The 20253-nt window shown below is 50.1% G+C and overlaps 2 protein-coding genes across 4 annotated transcripts in view; both read left to right on the top strand.

The window, feature by feature from the left end:
- The window catches only part of CRYBG1 (crystallin beta-gamma domain containing 1), a 119879-nt gene extending 107082 nt beyond the window's left edge, over positions 1-12797 (top strand). For both annotated transcript variants that reach the window (XM_061991185.1, XM_061991186.1), the window contains 5 exons: positions 1502-1641; positions 3970-4093; positions 5239-5397; positions 7453-7615; positions 11326-12797. In XM_061991185.1, the coding sequence (XP_061847169.1) occupies positions 1502-1641; positions 3970-4093; positions 5239-5397; positions 7453-7615; positions 11326-11414 (675 nt within the window). In that variant the 3' untranslated portion in view covers positions 11415-12797. The remainder of the gene's footprint in view (positions 1-1501; positions 1642-3969; positions 4094-5238; positions 5398-7452; positions 7616-11325) is intronic.
- Positions 12798-14294: 1497 nt separating this feature from the next.
- On the top strand, positions 14295-19711 carry LOC133624970 (sperm-associated antigen 4 protein-like). 2 transcript variants are annotated; one of them, XM_061990768.1, is made up of 8 exons: positions 14295-14377; positions 14556-14631; positions 15372-15451; positions 16532-16607; positions 16905-17020; positions 17489-17656; positions 18017-18106; positions 18795-19711. In XM_061990768.1, the coding sequence occupies exons 4-8, from the start codon at positions 16556-16558 to the stop codon at positions 18924-18926; spliced, it is 558 nt and encodes a 185-aa protein (XP_061846752.1). In that variant the 5' UTR covers positions 14295-14377; positions 14556-14631; positions 15372-15451; positions 16532-16555; the 3' UTR covers positions 18927-19711. The 2 variants fall into 2 exon arrangements, with proteins under 2 accessions (XP_061846752.1, XP_061846751.1); XM_061990767.1 differs by lacking the exons at positions 14295-14377; positions 14556-14631; positions 15372-15451 and adding an exon at positions 16042-16085.
- The last annotated feature ends 542 nt before the right edge of the window (positions 19712-20253 follow it).

The following is a 20253-nucleotide window of genomic DNA, read 5'->3' as shown; positions in this document are numbered from 1 at the left end:
AAGGGCTGCTGCCTGAACAGTTGTATGTCTCAGAGTGCAGGGCTGTAGAAGGTCTGATAGATCTCAGACACTGGGACATCATCCTGGTGCAACTGTTCCTATTGGGCTCTCTACTTGTGGTGGCAGCTAACAGTATGACTGGTGTTCACCTGTCATGGTGGGGATGAGTGAGCTGAAAGGCCTCTGCTGGTGTTTTCTGCAGGAATCGTAGCTCAGTTGCTGTGTGATAAGTGGGGCTGCTGTGGAGATAGTGGTGATGCTCACACAGCAGTGTCATCCAGGCTCTTAAACACATGAGGGAAGATTAAAGAAGAATCTAAGCACCGTCTAGAAATTAGTAGACATCAGGTATTGTGTAATGAAGTCCCAGAGAAGCCTGGCCATCGGCGACTGCCCGCTCCCGTGTGCGTATGGAGCCATCTCTGCCTTCGGGGGCCTGTTCCCAGGCCTGAGGCCAGATGAGTGTCTGTCGAGACCTCGCGTCATGTCGGGTGTTCCCGATCTAGTTGCTGTGTTCCAAGCATGATGGACACATGCTAGCAGGAAGGAGCTTTTCTGGGCATGGCGTTGGTTTTGTGCTGTCGTGGCTGGAAGACCTGTGAGAAAGGGAGTGGCAGGGTCATTGACATCTACGAGAACTCTAAAACTATATAAACTGTAAAACCAGGACACTCGGACTTAATTTACCCTGAGGAATCTCAAACCCTTACCTCCCAGCTTCCAGGGAAAGGTCTTAATTGTGAGAGGCTGTTTTCAGTTCACTTACAGGTACCTTGCCACACAGAAAAATGTCCAGACTTTGTTGTCCAAAGGTATTTAAAATGATTTAAAAGTGATGCAAGGAGCTTTATGTGGGCAGAGCCCCTTTGACACCAGAAGTGTTTCAACAGAGAAGAATCATCTCCCCACAGCAATTGGGAAGATTCAGACGTTACAGTTTTAGCTTGAGTCATTTCCCCTCAGAAGTATGAACCTTGAAGCTCTTGTTTAGTCAGAGATTGATGTTGCCATAAGCTACAGTAAGAGTTACAGATCAGAGCAGTAAGTGGTAAGTAGCGCTGACAAGGCTGTCGTCTTTCGAAGCTGTAGAAATTGATGTTGTCTTACTGCTTGTTAAGGTCTGAAGATGAAAATTCCTACGATGAGTGAGGTTTCGTGCAGTGGAAGAGAAATATGACATTAATTAAAATGTATTTCAAAACTTAAGATATTGTGCAAGAATCCACCACAGATTAAGAGACATTTGCATGTGCCTTAAGATAAGAAAGTTTTATGTTTCACGCAAGAAGATCCCTTCTGTGTTTTGTACAAGGGCTTTTGTTACTTCTTAATTCCTTTTCAGTAATCTGTTGTAAAGCAAAATCATTATTCAGGATCTTTGATCTTCAGCAATCAAGAAGGAAGGAACATTTGAAATAAAAAGACTGTGTGGAGTAATGATGTTCGCAGTCACCATCTGGAGCTCTAACACCTTCTAAAAGTGTGCGTCTTCATTTTGCAGGAGCTGTCTGAGCCATGCATAGCTCTCTTTGAAAAAGCGGGTTTCCAAGGAAAGAAAATGGAATTCAGTACAGAAATCCTAAATCTCCAGTTCCTGGGATACAGTCCTCGGGTAGCTTCAGTTCAAGTCCTTGGTGGCATGTAAGTTTAAAATGGCTTTTTGATTCTCTAGAATGATGTACTTACTCAACAGAACATTTACAAGTGTTAGAAACCAAGGGGTGTGAAATTAGAGTATCATGAGTGTGCAGTGCTTTAATGCAACTGCTTCTTACAGAACACTTTCTTGCTCTCTTTCTGACAATGTTATCACTGACTGCTGCCCTGTTCTAGAAATGGAAATGAATAAACCCCACAAGAAAACTGTGTCTTCTCAAGCCATATTACAAAAGCCAGCTTATGTAGCATCCTTAAAATCAACTCCTATGCTCTTGGTTTAGGTCTCGATCACAAAAAAAGCATTCAGTTTGTGATCTGTTTTATAGGTTTAAATTGGTTTAATAAGTCTTCACGTTCATCCTTTTACCTAGATGTTATGGGCGCAGTGGTACAATCAGGTCATGATCTGGCCCCTTTCAGCATCAGTAATAATCTCTTTTACTTCAGGAACTGTCTCAGGCTCCTGGTTGTAAATCTAGCAGTTAAATGCTTTAGCTGTTTTTCAGCAGTTGTGTTCTCTAAATTTCCTTTTGAGGATCAGGTGAAAAAAAATAGTCCAGAGTGACCATCTGGGAGCGTTTTGAAAACTACTGTGCTGTTTTCTGCCAGTGTTCCAGCAGATCTGTTAAATTTCTCTCTTTGTGTTTCTCTTGTTCTTAACCTCTACCTCTAAGACATGTGCCCCAAGTATATGTTCAGGTTTGAAGAATGTGACTCATATTTGTGATGATAGATCCATGTTACTGTTGCTTTGCATTTGAACGTGTTCTTTTAGATAGGTAAATTCCCAAGGTGTGCTAGAGTGATGTTGAATAGCTTAAGGCTGCCCTGAAGTGGATAGCTAATACCAGGCCTGTAGAGCAAACCATCTTCCCCATCTGGATAAGCTGGTCAAGGGGTTTCCTTATCACTCCGAGCTGAACTTTGAAACGTAAAGGTCATAAGAAAAGGAACATGCTCCGTATTCTGTAAGTCTCCTGAGATTTCGGTGTCTTCTACTGTGACCACAATATAGTTCATTCTCTCTTTCCGTAACACGAAATAACATGAAGTCAAACGTTGTTTCTTTGCTAAGAACATGGATACTGTGATTCCAGGCAGTGCAGTCATGAATTGTGCGTGTTTCCTTCCCAGTGAATCAATATGTGTTTTCGGGTTGATCGCTGGAAGTGTATAGAGTATGATATGAAAGTTCTGATTTCATTATAACAATGTCAGCTGCTGCACTGTGTCAAAATACAGGTTTCAGAATGTCCTTGCCCTTACTGCTTCCCTTATTGAAGGGGCTTTTGTCTTCTCTTCCTTTGCTAAGTGACATCCCTTTATAATTCTCTCAATTTCATACCTGGGGGTAGATGTGTATTAGGCTGTGAAAAAAGCACAAAATTAAGGTGAAGGTGCTGCTTCTGGGTATACATCTGCTAGCCAATCAGAGGAAAGAGGGTAACAGGAAAGTGTGCTTATAGAGTGTTCATGTACTCAAAAACCTCTGGCTCCTGGCCAGTCCCAGCAAATTAGGATGAGAAAACAAATTGCACTTTATTGCAACCTGTTTCAAAGTCTAGTCGCAATTTACCACCTCTGCCAATAATAGAGAAGCAGAAGTCTCTCTCCTCCCCCACCTCTTCCCCAGGTATTTGTGAAGAAGAAAGGTGTTCTGAAGTAAAACCTCCATCTAAAAACTTCCATCCCAGAAAACTTCACCTTTCTGCAGTTCCAGTTAACTGCTTGTTGCAGTCTGCATCCCTGTTAGTTCTTTTCCATGGGAGTCAGGCCTGTCCAGATTAAGATACACAGAGAGAGCCATCTAGCATCTACAGCATCTTAGCACACACTTCTGTCCTCCTTGAGGAGTCACAGGACCATCTGAAAACAAGCAATATTTAGATGTTGGACTCTCTTCAAGGCAAGAAGATACTTTGTGTTGTTCAGCTTCTAACTTTTAAATGATAGGACATGAAAACGTGGACTCCAGTGTACTCACTGAAATGTGGATGACCTAAACCAGGACAGAATTTTGTTATGGGCTGCCCAGATGGGCTGTGGAGGCTCCTTCTCTGGGGACATTCCAACCCAGCTGGATGAGTCCCTGTGTGCCCTGCTCTAGGTGGTGCTGCTCTGGCAGGGGGTTTGGACTGGATGAGCTTTCAAGGTCCCTTCCAGCCCTTGAGATTCTGTGATTGGCTTTGTAAAGCTAAACACTACGACTTTGTGGGGTGTTTCTGTTAAACACATTGAGTGATTCCACAGCAGGACTTGCCAGTAGCAGCATTCCGTCATTTTGACTTTTTCACTTTGTTTTTCTTGCAGGTGGGTGATTTATGAGCACAGTAACTACAGGGGCCGACAGATGTTGTTATCACCAAGTGAAATTCCAGATTGGTATGAAGTGAGTGGCTGTGGCCAGATAGGTTCTCTGAGGCCTTTACTGCAGGTTAGTGGGCTCTGACGTGGGATTGTCAGATACTGATGGATATTTTGTAATTGGACTGTGGGGATGTTATCCAGTTTCCATCTTGCTTCGTGTCACAAGCTTCAGTGATGGCAAGTGGTGTGAAGAAATCGCTCTGCAGTTTCACTTGTAATAAAACCTATTTGGTTATGCTGCATGGCTTTGCAGTTCTACTGCTTAAAGTATTCATTAAGCACACTTCAAACCAGAGGACAGAAGACAGCATGCAAGGACTGACTAAACTATTTTAACAAACAATGGCTATAATTACTGTATGTAAATGATTTTGTTTTATAATTAGCACCTAAGCTGGTCACTGGCACACTGTCTATATTATTTTTGGAACAAGAAGAAAATTGGTCAACAAAATTGTATATTTTAGTTAGTAGTGATTTTGTGTTGATTTGGGGGGAAGGTCCTTCCCTGCTTACAACTTGGCAGATTAATTTGCAAATCTAATGTGAAACTTCCTCTCATGGCGTCCCTTTCATTTTGCTCTCCAAGTCAGGACTATGTCATTTGGTCCGGTGCTGCAGCAGTCCTGGGAGCTTTAAGGTTTGAGGTTCTTGCTGAGAAAAGGAAGCAACTTTTTCTAGTTCACAGATGACTTGCACCTGTAACCAAATTGGTTTACTATCATCACACTGTCATTGTATAGCCTAAAGCAGAGTTAGGGATAATGCATTTTGACTGCCTTGGCTGGGAGCTTGTCTAAATAGAAGTGTTAATGTGTCACAAGCTGCAGCATAAATGTGCAGTGTAATGCTAGCTGCCAGTGAAACAAGCAGCACTGCACGAGCACTGCCTTAACGAAGGCTAAGAGCATCTGTACAAGAAGTTACCAGAGAAGTGAGTGCTGCTCTGCATGAACTTTGCTTTCCACCGTGTGCTGATCTTGAGGCACGGGAAAGCCTCAGACTCTCCATCCAGAATGGCAGGTTCTCAGAGCTTGTCTCATCCTAGACACTGACAGGCTTTGGAATTAAATCCTCAAATTGAAAAGTTAAGCTTCCTGAAGGAAAGGAGGAGGCATGGGGTTCAGCACTAAGTAGTTGCTCTGAAGTTAACCAGAGCAGACTGTGTTCTGTGCCTAGATTGTGGTCAAAGAGTTCACTTGTTTTCTGCAGAAACGTGTGTGCTTCAGGCTTCGAAACAAGGAAACGGGAAAATTCATGTCAGCTGATGGAAACTTAGACAATCTGAATCTTCTCAGAATACAGGTTACAGAAGATACAGAGTCAGATGACCAAATCTGGGTTTATCAGGATGGATTCATAAGGTGCCGGGTGAGGTTCAAGTCCAATGTAAATTGTCTCTTTTCCTCTCCAGTGCTAGGGCTTGCTGAGTTAAATTCCTGATGTACCACCTTAATTTATTTTGTAGCCTTATTCCGTCTCAGCTGTAATAGAATCTTTTTGTGTGGGTTGGTTTTGTTGGTTTGTTTTTGTTAAATTCTGGGTTTTTGGGGTGATTTAAACTAGTTGTGTGATACCTTTTTGATGGAATTGAAATTTTAGTTACGATTTACTTTTCCCTCAGAGAACAGTAGCCTTGTAAGTACAGTCAACACCGGAAGATCATTATCCTGCTCTTGATGAGCTCCTTCCATTTTCCATTTTGCCTCATGTCTCCTCAGTGAAGTTACCACAAGTGTCAAAGCAGGGGAGACCTTTTAAAATGCAGATAACGTCTTGAACTATGCATGCTGTGAGATAGGTTGATCAGTGTAATGTAGGTTATATCCCCTTCTTCACCGAGGCAAGCTTCAAGATAAAATCCCGCTCTTTTGGGGTTTTGTGGTTGTCCCTGCATCCATCCCTCTTCCCTTCCTCTGTCCAAGTTTCCAAATGAAGTCCTGCTTTTCTCACAGTCTGCGAGACTCATCATGTGTGAATTGTCACTGAGGTGAGCAGAGGTATGCACAGCTCACAATGGTTAAGCATGAGCAGTCTTGGGTAGGAATGCCAGCCAAAGAAAATTAAGTTACTTTAATACTATTAAGCAGCTTGACTGCAAAGAATCATGTGAACTTTTTCTGTAGGATTGTATAACTTCAAAGGAGCCCTTTATAACTATGTCATCTATGCTGGAGGGAAGAATCTTACATTAATAAGCTAAGGCATTGTTTGGGCATGTTTACAGGACACATGCAGTAGTAAAAGGGATTTACGCAGACAGCAAAATGATGCGAAGTAAGCCAAAAGCTTTAATAGTGCTCACAAAAAACTTCTGTCTTGACAGTGCCTCTCAAACATTTCACTGAAAGTATTCATATTGAGACAGCGTGGTACTACATGGCTCTGGATAAATGTGGTATTACATGGCTCTGGATAAATGCTCTTGGATTTTGTCCCCATCTCTGTATCTCATAAAGCATTTTTCCTGTGCACAGAAAATACACAGCTTGTGCTGCAGAGCTGTCAGGTAGTGCAGAGTGCAAGCTGGCAACATCGGTCACAAATGACTGAACCCTTACAGACCTCTGATGCCTTTCCATTGAATGGCAGTAAATGTATTTTGCACTAAAAATTGTTATTCACCACATTTTAGAAAGCAAATGAAACTTATGGGTGGGTAGGTACGTGCACACAGGCAGACATGGGTCATTGGAAGAGCTTGTGCCTCTCTTCTGGTAAGCTTAGGTCATCTGGCTGTGTGAGTCACAGCACTTCAAGGTTTTCAAGGAAGGGCTGTTCTAGGGAGGTGAGACAACCATTGAGCAGGATACAACAGTCATATAAGATACTGAGATGTCCCTTAAAATAAGGGAGGGAGTGAGGAGAACACAAAATAAACCTAGTAGATGCCTATCAAATTATTTTTTTAATTTCATATTTTAAATAGTATTAGTAGCTAAGATTGGAGCTGCTTTGCACAGGAGGGTGCTTGTATAAAAGGGTTATGCTGATCTTGGTGGCTAGTGACTAACAAATTCACATATGGGACAGAAGCTGTCCAAGTATTAAAGGTACCAGCTCTGCATTGCAAAAGTCTGTAGGCTGGGAGAGATTGCCAGGAGCATAGTGCATACAAGAGCAGAGTGATATCATCTTCCATGGCATCTGTGATTGACCACTGCTTGAGGCAGGTGCTAATTGTACCTTTTGATCTGATACAACATGGTTATTTTAATGTTCTCACGTAGTGGAGAGTGTCGGTAGGAACAGGAACAAAAGAAAAATAAGTAGTGTTGGGTTTGGGGCAAAAATATATTCCGTTAGGGAAAGTGGTTCCTAGATTCTCTTCTCACCTGTTGACATCTGTCCTATCTGATGAAAAAACAGAGGATGCTAGAAGTAGGGCTTTTTTGAATAATTGCTGTTGCCTTTCTAATGATACAGATGGCAGAGGACTGCTGCTTGACAATTGTTGGAAATCTTATAACTCCTGGCTCTAAACTTGGTCTGTCATTTGAGCGGAACGAAGACAAACAATATTGGCATATTAGTCCTGATGGCAGGATTTACAGCAAGATGAAGCCCAAGCTGGTTTTAGATATCAAAGGTAAGCAAATGTGTTATCTCATTACAGTGTCTTAATTACATGGCATTTGCACTAGGATAGGCACTAAATGTGCCTGTAAATTAAGGATGGTGTTATAGCTACTTTAATCTAGAATCAAAAAAAAGATCCAGTTACCTAGTCTGACCTCCTGAATTATACGGACTGTAGGACTTCATTTCATAGTTTAGCAGCTCACAGTACTTGCTTATTTGTATTCCCAATGTCCACTCACTGTAGGTATCCTCAGTTAATTTTATGTGGCACTGGGTGATGTGAATACTCAAAATGCTGAAGCAAGAAAAACCAAGCTTCTCATTAACTTCAATCTGTATAGAGAAAATTATCTTTTAAACAGTAGTTGTAGATGCAATAGCCAAAGGATATTGGGAAAGTAAAGGCAGGCTTGTACCCTCATGTGATCAGATGCAAGAAGTTTTTACTTAATTAATGGCTATACCTTTATTGCAGACATGAGGCCTTGCCATAGGAGCCTAGAATCTGTGCATACCGGATGCCTGTCTTACTGTCACTTTTGTCACAGCAATTTCATTCTTGTAGATACCATTTCTGAACCTTATTTTCATAGTTTCGTGAAAGTTTGAAAAAGCAACAAATAGAATCCCAGAATCACAGAATGGTAGGAGTTGGAAGGAATCTCTAAAGATCATCCAGTCCAACCCCTCTGCCAAAGCAGGTCCCACCTAGATCAGGTCACACAGGAACGTGTCCAGGTGGATTTGGTAACCTCTGGAGAAGGAACCTCCACATCCTCCCTGGGCAGCCTGGGCCAGGGCTCCCTCACCTCAGCACCAAAGGAGTTTCTTCTTGTGTTTAGGTGGAACTTTGTGTTCCAGCTTTTGTCCATTATCCCTTGTTCTGTCACGGGACACTACAGAAAAAACTATTGCCTCATCCTTTTGACATCCATCTTTCAAATACTTGTAAATATTGATGAGGTCTCCCCTCAGTCTCTTCTCCAAGCTGAACAGCCCCAGGTCCTGAAGCCTTTCCTCATAAGGAAGATGCTCCAGTCCCCTTATTTTCTTAGTCCCTGTTCCTCTTGTGCTGGGGAGACCAAACCTGGACACAGGACTCTAGGGCAGAGCAGAACCTCCCTCGACCCGCTGCCCAGACTCTTCTTGATGCATCCCAGTATGTCACTGGCCTTCTTGGCCACGAGGGCACATTGCTGCTCGTGTTTGTTTGCTGCCCATCACCACTCCCAGGTCTCTGCAGAGCTGCTCTCCAGCAGTTCGACCCCCAGCCTGTGCTGGTGCAGGGGGTTGTTCCTTCCCAGCTGCAGGACTCTGCCCTTGTCCTTGTTGAACCTCAGCAGGTTCCTCTGTGCCCAACTCTGCAGCCGGTCGAGGTCCCACTGAATGGCAGCACAGCCTCTGGGGAATCAGCCAGTGCTCCCAGTTTGGTGCCAGCAGGGAACTTGCTGAGGGTACACTCTGTCCCCTCACCCAGGTGGTTGATGAAGATGTAGAACAAAACTGGCCCCAGAACCAATCCCTGTGGAACTCCACTGGTCACAAGCCTCCAACTCGCCTCTGTGCCATTAATCCCCACCCTCTGGGCTCTGTCATTCAGCAGCTCTCCATCCACCTCACCTCCACTCATCCAGCCACATAGCCTGAGCTTTCTGATGAGGATGTTGTGGGACACAGTGTCAAAAGCCTTGCTGAAGTCAAGGTAGATGACATCCGCTGCTCTCTCCTCATCCACCCAGCCAGTTATGCCCTTGTAGAGGGCATCAGGTTGATCAGACAGGATTTTCTCTTGGTGAAGCCATGTTGACTCCCCTTGATAACCACCTTTTCCTTCATATGTTTAGTGGTGACATTCAGGATGAGTTGTTCCATCACCTTTCCAGGGATGGAGGTGAGGCTGACTGACCCGTCATTTCCTGGGTCTTCCTTCTTGCCCCTCAGCTCTCCTGAAGTCCAGGGTCACAACCCAGCACAGTGCTCTGCTTCTTCAACACAGGATCTTGAACTCCACCATCTCATGGTCACTGCAGCCAAGGTTGCCGCTGACCTTCACATCCCCAACCAGACCTTCTTTATTTGTCACCACAGAGTTCAGAGTTCAAGGAACCAACCCTCCTTGTTGGTTCCTTGACCGCTTGTGACTGGAAGTTGTCATCATCATTCTGTAGGAACCTCCTGGACTGTGTGTGCTTGGCTGAGCGGCTCATCCCCACACAGGCAGAGCTCAGTGCGCTCTTACTGCTCTCTCACATAGAGAGCAACTCCACCTCCTCACCTTCTTGGCCTGTCTTTCCTAAACAATCCATAGCCATCCATGGCTGTGCTCCAGCCAGGCGAGCTGTCCCACCACGTCTCTGTAACTGCAGTGAGGTCATGGCCTTCCATCTGCACCCACATCTCCAGCTCCTCCTGCTCATTCTCCAGGCTGTGTGCGTTGGTGTATAGGCAATGCAGGGGCTTACTCAAGCACACGAGTTTCCCTGGATGGTGTAAGAGGATCCTTCCTCATTTGACACTCCCTCGGGGCAGTCAGCCTTCTGCTTCTGGTCTTGGTGCAGAGCTGAGGAGCTCTCATCATTGCATTTCCTGCTCTGTCCTCTTTCGCTGTTAGATGGGATGGCACACACTTTGTCATTTCGCCCCCTGAGCCCACCCGGAGTCCTTGAGTTGAATGCCTCTTAATGAGGGTGGCCAGGCTGTTCCCAAAGATACCAGTGTCCTTGTGAGACAGGTGTATTCCATCCTGCCCTATCAAATTATAGCCATCAAAGAAGGTCCCGTTGTCTTAAAAACAGAAACCTTCTCGTCAGCACCAACCTCTAAGCCCAGGGTAAACTCATGTGATTCTTCTGTTATTAGCTGTGTTCTTTCCTCTCGGGCAGGATGTATGAGACAGTAACTTGCCCCCCCCACCCTTCACTTCCTTCCCCAAAGTTTTACAGTCCTCCTTGATTTTGGTCAAGTCATGACTCATTACATCATTCATACCCACGTGGAAGAGGAGCAGGGAATAGTTGCCCACATCCCTGACAGTAGCACCCTCTCAGCCACGTCTGGGATCGCAGCTCCCAGCAGGCAGCACCTCTGGCCACTCTGTTTCTCTCAGTGCCTAAATGGGATCATTAGCAGAATTAGCACAATCAGATGTCCTTATAAAACTCTTGTGTTTGGGGGCAGTAATTGTTTTCTATAGCAGTTCAAGGTTTTTTAGCTGTTTTAAAATGAATTTTGCATTGATGCTGCCACATTAATCACAGAAGATGAAAACAAGGAAGATAAATGCCAGAGTCAGCAGTCAGCACTTCAGAACTAAAAAAGGCAGGACTATGAGAACTGAGAAAGGGGTTATCTAATAACGTCTGACCGTAACACAACACTGGCACAAATGGTCACAAATTCTCTTCATTGCCGTAAAAAACTTCTGTGAAGTGACAGTCTTCAGGGAGGTACAGCTGGCACATTACAGTGTTTCCTTCCTTTCCCATTTGGGCTGAAAAAGCCAAGGCACTGAATTACTGAAGGGGTGGAGGGGAGCACGCAGGCTGCCTTGTTTCAAAGTCATCCCAAAAAGCAGGCAGTGCTGAAAGTGAGTTTATCTTCTCAGTGCCTTAGGGTGAACAGAAACTGTCCACACCAGCACTTGTGAAAGCTGCCCTGAAACCTAGAGTAGGTGCTTCTTATTGCAGGTGGTCTGAGCCCCGGCGTTTCTCTTCACAGGGGGTGCACAGTACGACCGCGACCACGTTGTTGTCAACACGGTCAATGAAGACAAGTTAACGCAGTGTTGGGAAGCGCTAGTGGTGTAAACCCGGACAAACAGCGATGCGGTTTGAGTTCCCCACTGCTGCAGACACTGGGCTTGGCACTGCTGACTCTGAAGGATGCGCAATCAACCGTGAGGCTGCTGTCTTTGCAGCTTTAAAAAAGAATGAGCAACAGAATGGTTTCCCCTGTCTGAGACTTACCCATATAAAAGCTTGATTATCTCGCAACTTTTTTCAACCTTTTTTCTTCCTTTTTTTTCCCTGTATCTCACATTGAGTTGTAATGATCAGGAGTGGTAGTGTGTCTCGGGCTAGACTAACAGTGGGAGAGACTCCAGTGTGTCAGAGAGTAGTTAATCCAGAGTACTAAGTAAGCATCGTTCAAAATTATTTTTAAAAGGGAAGGCTGAAACATAAAGCTTCTTTTGTAAAGGAGTGCAGTGTGTATGTGGGTATAGCAACGTAGACACACAGGCTGTACTATAGAAAAGTACTCACTAGTGGAGATTAATATATTTGTTTTACTGGGACAAACTGAAGTTTATGGAGAGTTTAAAGGCTGCATATCCACGTAAGATGTGGCTTCAAATATAGTTAGTGTGCTAATATATGGGAAGTCCTAAATTAAGACATAAAATTCTAGGTCTTCTAATGTAGAGACAATGTAAATTAGCAGGTATTTGTTAGAAAAAAGGAGGGCTGGGAAAAAGATGCATCAGAGTGTGAAGAACTTGCCCATTTTCTAGGCTGCTTGACTTACTGAGTTACAGGTAGTTTGCTTCTTTGCCAAGTCAAATTTCTTCCTTTGAAAACAGTTACAGGAAGTGTAGTCACACAGAACTTCAAACTCACACAGAAAACAAGAATTCTTGTGGCAGGTATCAGCCAAGCTGCCTGCAGCAGCGCCCGAGTGCTGTGCACACTGCGCTTTCAGCCCCTGCGCATTGGGCCTGGGGGACACAAGGCCTGGGCCTGTCCAAAGCGAGGGTTACTGCTTCAGTAAAGAGCTGCGGACAAGTCAAACCTCCTCTTGAGAGCAGGAGGTGGTTCTGTTGCCCGGCTCTTAACCCAGTTGCATTAGTTTTCCTTAATAATGTTGGCAAAAAGGTAAAACATAAAGTCTTGCAGCACGCTGCTGTGTTTTGTTCTGGCTTAGACCAGCGTTGCTACAAGCTGCTCCTAGGAGCATACGGGCCTTTGTCTTGTGTAGGAAGTCTGTTCAAAGTTAACACTGTCATTACTACTGTATTGCCTGAAAGGATACTGGTGCTCTTATTGTTTCCGCCCTCGAGGAAGTGCCTTAGCAATTGTCCTCCTGTTGTACAGAAGTACCAGAGCAACCGCGTTCTCCGTTCCAAACAGCGGAACTTTGTAATATTGATGTGCTCGTGCTATATGGAGTATAGCATCTCACAAATAAATGGAAGTGAGGTAACTTTTTATTGAGATGTTTTTTTAAAGGTGGAAGGCTGCCCCGGTCTGGTTAGTTCTGCTTCTGCTCTGTAGTCCCTTCTTGTCTCTTGGTCAGTAGCTCCTCCGTCACAGCTCACGAGGAGCGAGCGTGTGCTGTGCAGTGCCTGAGCAGCCTGTCAGAAGCCCCGTTCCCCATGAGCATCCCGGTTCTAGTCCTCGCTGCTCTCTGTCGGGGGTCCCCCTGATCCTAGACTTTGGAGATTTCTCATGTACAGACCCCAAACCCCCAGCCTCTTGCTGTTTTGTTACAAGCATGATCTGGACCTGGAGTTGAATGATGAGAGAATTGGAAGCACAGGGTTAAAAGTATTTAAAAGCCCCAATGCCCCCTTATCTGCTGTGCAGACACCCGTGAGCTGAGGCCTTCAAAATCAGCCTGGGGGGCGGCTGGGGGAGAAATTCAAAACAGTTTCAGTGAGGCTGCAGTACCCAAAATAAGAGAATCACTTCATTTCTCTGATGTCTATAAGGAGTGTTCTTTCATTTTGCAGGGTGCACGTGGAGTGGAGCGATCCCCCGTGCACTCAGCGCTGCGAGAAAGAAACGTCTGCTTCCCTGAGAGGGCTGTCAGCCCCTGTGCCAGGCTGCCCAGGGAGCTGGGGGAGTGCCCAGGCCTGGAGAGATGCCGAGGTCTTGGAGCTGAGGTGCTGAGGGCCGTGGGTTAGTGGTGGCCGTGGCAGGGGGAGGGGAGGGCTTGAACTCCAGGAGCTCATAGGGCTTTTCCAACCCAAATGACTCAGTGGTTCTAATGGTACGTTGGCGTTGAGGAGTCTGTTCCCAATATCAGTGACACCTTTGTGCCAGGCAGGAGGCAGCCTGATGCCCAGGGAGCCCTTGGGGCTTCTCCCCCTTCCTGGGCCCCAGGGAGCCCCACTGTGATGTCAGAGTCCTCTGCCCACAGCCCTGTGGTTAGGGTGACGAGGGAAGGAACACTCAGATGCCATTTGGCAGTTACCCGGGGCAGTCGCTCCTGGAGAGCTGCTTTGGCCTGACCAGGCAACGACTGGGAGTGAGGAGGGAAGCGTGAGCAGGCAGCCTACCTCTGCCCAGAGATGCCAAGAAGAAGGGCAACCATGGTGAGACGCCAACGGGTCGTCGGCAATCTGGAGGAGGAAGCAGTGGAGCCAACCCCCTGCCAGCAGAGCAGGTACGAGGGGGAGCAGGGAGGGATGAGGGGAGGATGGAGCTGGGCTGCTTGGCTGGGCTGCTGCCACCTTGGTTCCTCTTCTCCTGCTGCAGGCCTGTAAAGCTTAAGGATGGGGAAAGGAGAGGGGAGAGTCCTGGAAGCAGCCCGGCCTTGCTGCCCTCTCTCTCTGCAGCTGGGACATGCCCTGGGAGGCTTCCAGAGCCCAGCTCCTGGCGAGGGCCTTGGCTCACACAGCCTGGGGACAGCGGGTAACCGGCACCTGTTTTTTTTTCCTGCCATAGTACGGTCTGTGTAGAGCCAGATGTCAGCTTGCCACCAGCTGCCGGCTCGGACACTGCTCGAGCGCAGCCCGAGGCAGGGCACCACAAAGGCCGAGACGTTGGAGGTAAGCTCAGCACTGGTGCTTGCTCGGGGGTGAACTGGGTGAGCTGCGCTGTGCCAGCGGCAGGAGCGGCAGGAGAAGCGCAGAGTCCCCACAGGGAGACAACAGACGCCTCGGCTGGGCATCCATGAGAAGAGGCCTCGAGAGACAGGCCTGACTTTTCTCCGATTTCTTTGCCCAGGGATGATCTTCAGCCTGGCCTGTACACTGGCAGTCTGCCTGTGGAACCGGCTGCAGCACTCGCACACCTTTGCTAGGTACGTGCTACGTGGTTCTGCTGGGGACGGGGGGAGGAAGGAGAGGCCTGAGGGCCAGCACGAGCCAAGGGGAGAGCAGAGAGGCCTCCCCAGGCAGCTGCCCCGTGCTCCGCTCTGGGCACTGAGGCTTGGACACTGCTGGGGCTGCGGCCATTCACAGGGAGAACCAAGAGCAAAGCCCCTTGGCACTCTCACTGCCACATCTGCCAGAGGCCCAAACTTGGGCCACGGTGGGGCAGTCACTAGCCAGACACTTGCACAGGGAAAGGGTTTTCCACAGCTCTGGCAAGAGACCGTGCAGGTCTGGGAGGGCCCCGAGAGCAGAGCCAGACAAGGCTCTTGCGCCTCCCAGCTGTGCAGAAACCCCCCTTAGAGAGGACTGTGTGATGGCAAGCGAGAGCACGCCTGCATTCTCAGCCAGAGAGAGGGAGCAAGGTTCACAGCCAAAAGACTGCTGAAATGCAGTCTCCATGGTCTGCTCGACCTCTTTGCTTCCCAGCACGATTGTCAGTGGCTTTTGGAAGGTGCTCCTGGAGCCCTTCCTTTGGGGGAGAGCTGCTGGCACTGCCGAAGGGTGAGGATAGAGTGTATTAGTCCCGGGCGCTGCTCTGCCAGCTCTCTCTCTGTCAGCGACAGGCTTCCAAAGCACAGGCTTTTCAGCCTGAAAAGGGGAATCTGCCTGTGAAGGGGTTTGCTCCAGCCTTGGCTCGCTGACGGCCACGAGGCTCCCTCTGTTTCAGGCTGAAGACATCCCTGGGGAACAAGAGGTTCAGGGCAGTCCTGGAAAACAAGTTCTTGTTGGTGCTCGTACTGCTTCTGGGTGAGTTGGCGTGAGCAAAGGCCTGTCTGTGCTGCACGGCAGCCTTCAGATGGCCAGCTTTCCTGTTTACATGTGGTAATTCTGGGTCCCAAGTGCTTCCTGAGCGTGTCCTTGACTGGGGCTGGCTTTTGGACTGCCACTAAGGCTGGTAGTCTCCCCGGCACGCTGCTGCTCTGGCCAGCGAGCCAGAGGGCTCAGCCTGTGTCGCCTGTGTCTGGGAGAGAAGGGCCTATGTATGTCCAAGCCTGAACTGGAGACGGCAAGAGGGGCCGTGCACGGGACTGATGGAGACGTACCTCTCCTGGTCCCTGCAGCCTGGTCACAGTGCTCAGGGGAGCAGGGAGGGGAAATGGGGCCCCGAGCACCACGGAGCCCGGCGCTGCGCAGCCCCTGAAGCCTGGGCTGATGGCTCCTGGGCAGAGGCGCGTGGCCTTTCTCTGCACCCCTCACCGTTCCCCACCTCCCCAGCCAACCTGCTGCCCCAGCCCAGGGCAACAGGGAGGAGACAAGGGGCGTGTAGGTCTGCTTGCAGCCCCAGGCAAGTAACTGTCTCTTGCTGATGTGAATTGCAGTTGGCGTTTACTGCGGGACCTTGCTGTCAGCGCGGAGGATGCAGGCAAAGGCAGGCACAGAGGTTGGTGACACTCATGGGATGGGCACCTCCTGCAAGGGAGCAGCCAGGGCCAGGCCCAGGTCAACGGGCTGCTGTGGGCAGCTCAGGACTCCTGATGTCCTTTCCCTTGTAGTGCCGGTGCTCTGTCTGCGCCCTTGAGGCAGGGGCGAGAGCCAGGCAGGCTCAGAGGGCCAGCCGCCGCCGCCAGGGCCTGGGCATATCTCCTAGCTGACCTGGAGAGCATGGAGGGTGGCCGTGAGGGTGTGGGGCCCCTTGTCAACCCAGCTCACAGCCACAGCCTCAGACGGTGTTTCTCAGCCTTTGTGGCTCACGTCAGCAGCAGCGAGTCTGGCGGCTCCGTGGACTCGCATTGCTGACACCGAGCTTTTGCATCTCTGGGTGCCAGTAGGCACGCTGAGCAGCCTGCTGATGGGATTCTTTTCTGTGTTCCTTCATGGCTTTCCCAGGAAGACGACCAGGGAGCATTGAAGATGGCTTTGGAAGGCAACATGAGGAAGTCTGAGTGGGCCCTGAAAAGCTTGGGTACGGACACAAGCAGCCCCGTCTCCTTGCCCTGTGCCTGTCTGCAGCAAGCCACAAGGAGGCTGTGCTCCAGGCACCGCTCTCCAAAGTAGGGGAGCCGATGTGCTCGGTGCAGCCCAAGAGGAAGGCTGTGGCAGGGTGGCTCTCCTGCTGCCACACATGTTCCTCCCGCTGCTACCCTCAGCCTGTCTGCCCCCACACGCGTTCCTGTGCTGATGGAGGGACTCTGCTCCGAGGGGACTCGGTGGGCCTCCTGGTCTGTGGCTGTTGTAGTCATCTACCCTCCCTTCCTCACAGATGCCACCGTTGACATGACGAGAACTTCCCAGACCTACAAGTGCGGGTGGAACTGGGTCTTCAATGCTTTGCTGAACAGAAGGTGCACTGAGGATGGGCCCAATACCATCTTGCAGGTACTGTAGCAGAAGCCACCAGCGCTGCTTGCCTGTCTGCCTGCCTGCCAGTGGCGCAGTGGAAGCCCACAGTGTTGATCAGGTTCCTGAAACCAGAGCTCCAACACAGGGCAGAGCTTGCCAAAACCCAGTGGTTCCCCTCAGGAGGGGAGCAGAGCAGGACTGAGGGGCCCTGCTGCGACCCTGCTGCCCCCCTCGCTCCTACCAGTGCTGGTTTGGGGGCGTAAGGCGGGGGCCCTGGCCAGGACGGTTTCACAGCCCCTTTTCTCCTCTTTTCCCTAAGAGGCAGAGCCCCTGTGGCAGGCAGGGAAGATGCCTCCCGCTCCTGTCTGTTTCCTGGCAGGCACCTCCTCCCGGAGCGGGAGCAGTGCCCCAGGCACACAGGCGCCTGTGCTCCAGGCCAGACGAGCAGCTGCACTGGCCCCGGCACGCACTCCTGTCTCATTGCTCTCCTGTGCTGCTTTGCAGATGGACGTCTCCCTGGGCAAGCGCTGGTGCTTCCATGGGCGTTCTGGCCAGGTGGTCATCAGGCTGCCAGCCCGAGTCCACCTGACTGCCATCGCTGTGCAGCACGTCGCTGAGGAAGGCTTGCTGTTTGTGGCTGCCAGCAGTGCTCCCAGATCCATGGCTGTCTATGTAAGTCTGTGCTGGGCGCTTCTGGCTCCATCGGGCCTGGGGGGACGAGACAGGAACTCGCTTGCTTTTGTGCTCCCTCTGAGGCTGCTGCCCCGCTCTCTCCTGAGCATTGCAGTGCCCTAGAGACAGGTGCTTCAAGGGCTTGAGAGCTTTCATCGCTGTCATGACTTACTGAGGCCAAAGCCCCTCAGGGTTCTTGACCAAAGCTTAAGGCGGAGACTGAGCCCATCCCCGGCCAGCACTGGGCTGTGGCTGTTGCCCAGGAGAGGCCGGGTGGGTAGCAGGGCTGGTGCAGCACGTTTGAACATTCCCTCTTTGTCAACATGAGTCTGAGCTCTCTCCTTGTGTTTTGCCCCTGAGGGACTGGATGCTGATGGAGATGAGGGAACTTGTCTCGGTTTTTTCACGTACGATGTGGAAAAAGAAGCCATTCAGCCCTTGCCTCTGAAGGTACGGTCTGTGCAGGGGGGAGAGATTCCACGGGGCAAAAGAGGTTTGCCTGCAAGTCAACAGCAGGGAGGGTGGGAATGCTGTCTCCCTGAGCACTGGGTCGCTTTGAGAGACTTGGTGGGGTTGTGAGGGCTGAGCAGCGTGTGGTAGTGGCAGCAAAAGGACAACACGGGCAGGATCAGGCAGGTGGGAGCACAAGCTCCGAGAGATCCCTGGCTGCAGCCGCTGCCTTCAGCGGAGCCAGCTGCACACGCAGACGCTGCACCAGAGCAAGGCCTTTGTGACCTGCGGAAAGAGGGGTGCCCGGTGCCAAAAGCCCTCGGGCAGCCCCAGCGCTCCGTCCTGTGGCCGTCCTGTGGGACAGTGTCCTCTCCTCCCCACGCAGCCCCTTCTCTCCCCTGCCCTCAGGCTGCCGGGGGAAGGCGAGCCGAGGGGACAGCGGGAGCTTGGTGGGGTTGCCCAGCAGCCGCCCTACGCATCGCAGTCCCTCCTGGGCCTCTCTGTCAGCGCAGAACAAGCAGCAGAGGCAGAGGGTGGAGGGAAGGAGACGCAGCCCCAGCAGGGCCGGCGTGCACAGCATGCCCAGCCGCTTTGGGGAGCCTGTCCCTGAGCAGGAGCAGGGCTGGCAGGGGGAGATGCGGTTGCGCTGTTTCTCTGAACATCTCCATTTCCTTTTCTCTCTTCACAGAACACGCTGCACCCCAGAGCCTTTTCTTACATCAAAGTGCTTGTACTGGACAACTGGGGAAACTCAGAGTACACCTGCTTTTCTCGAGTGTGGGTCCACGGGAAGATGGCAAAACCGGAGAGCCCGTTGTGAAAGCCGAGAGTCCAAATGTTGTTGGGTTTGGGGGAGACATTTTTTCTTTTTTGATGGTCTCAGTAGTCCCTAGTGGTTGTTGAAAAGCTGTCTTGCAGGTGTCTTGAGCCCTTTCCGTGAACTCTCAGTTCCTTCTTCCAAGTACGGTCTTTGCCTTAGGTCCCCTGTTTGTAGAGCTCTCGGGTTTCTTATCTTGGTCTTGTTGGGTCACCTGCACACCCTTCCCCTGGCTCTGAGTTGGGCCCCCCTCCGTCTCAGGCCGGGCCAACCTGGCACCTCTGCGACTACTGTTTGAGAAGGGAAGTCTGCAACCCCTGCAAAGCACGAAGTGTGCCAGTGGCTCTGAAACGCCCTCACAGCCCCGGGAGGACCCCACAGCGGAGGCCCCGCGCCACGTGTGGAGGCTGCTGGAGCCGGCCGTGCTGGGCCGGGGGCCGGCCGCGGAGCAGACCCACGCGGGAGCCGGCTCTGAGGCGCTGCAGCCCTCGGGACGGACACATGTCTGGCTGACGTGTGAGGAGCCCGGCGCTGGGGCAGGGGAACTGCGAGGAGCCCCCTGCGCGGAGGTGAGACAAGAGGCAGGAGCCATCGGGGAAGGACTGACTGCAAGTCCCTTTCCCTGCCTCCCTGTGCTGCTGAGGGCAGCAGGGAAGCAGAGCTACGGGGACCAAGTGTCTGAGACCAGGAAGAGAGGATGGATGGGGGAAAGACTGTCTGAAGGGACTGATCCTGCTCTTCCTCATCATCCTCCTTTGTTTTGCGTCTGTTAATTACTTTTTTGGTTGGTGGCCGATTAAACAAAACTGCGTTTTCTTCCCCAAGTCAAGCGGTCTTGTCTGTTTCACCTGGACTGTCATGGGTGAGCGAGCTCTCCCTGTCCTGGAGGACTTCCATGAGGCCGTTAACACCTTTTCTCTTCCCTGTGCTACCACGGAGAGTGAAGGACAGCGAGCGAGCGGCTGTGTGGCTCTTGTGCCTGGTTGGGCCTAAAACCGCAATGAAAAAGGACAGAAAAGGAAAACCAAAAAGGGTGGGAGGGGATAAATGATGTGTCAGTTCAGATTGGTGTAGATTTGTCTCTGCAATGGAGCTTAGGAGAAGTGATGTGAACAAGGAAGCTGTGTGAAACCTCTCCCCGAGGCACGTGCTGCAGGGCCTCGCACCCTAAGGCAGACTGTGACTTCACAGAGCAAGGCCTTTGTGCCCTGCAGAAAGAGGGGTGCCCGGTGCCAAAAGCCCTCGAGCAGCCCCAGCGCTCTGTCCTGTGGCCGGTGGCAGGTGGGACAGTGTCCTCTCCTCCCAGCATAGCCCCTTCTCTCCCCTGCCC

This window comes from Colius striatus, chromosome 2 (genome assembly GCF_028858725.1).
Source record: "Colius striatus isolate bColStr4 chromosome 2, bColStr4.1.hap1, whole genome shotgun sequence".
NCBI lineage: Eukaryota > Metazoa > Chordata > Aves > Coliiformes > Coliidae > Colius > Colius striatus.
Note: the sequence above shows the minus strand (reverse complement) of the source record. Positions and strands in the feature narration are given on the sequence as shown.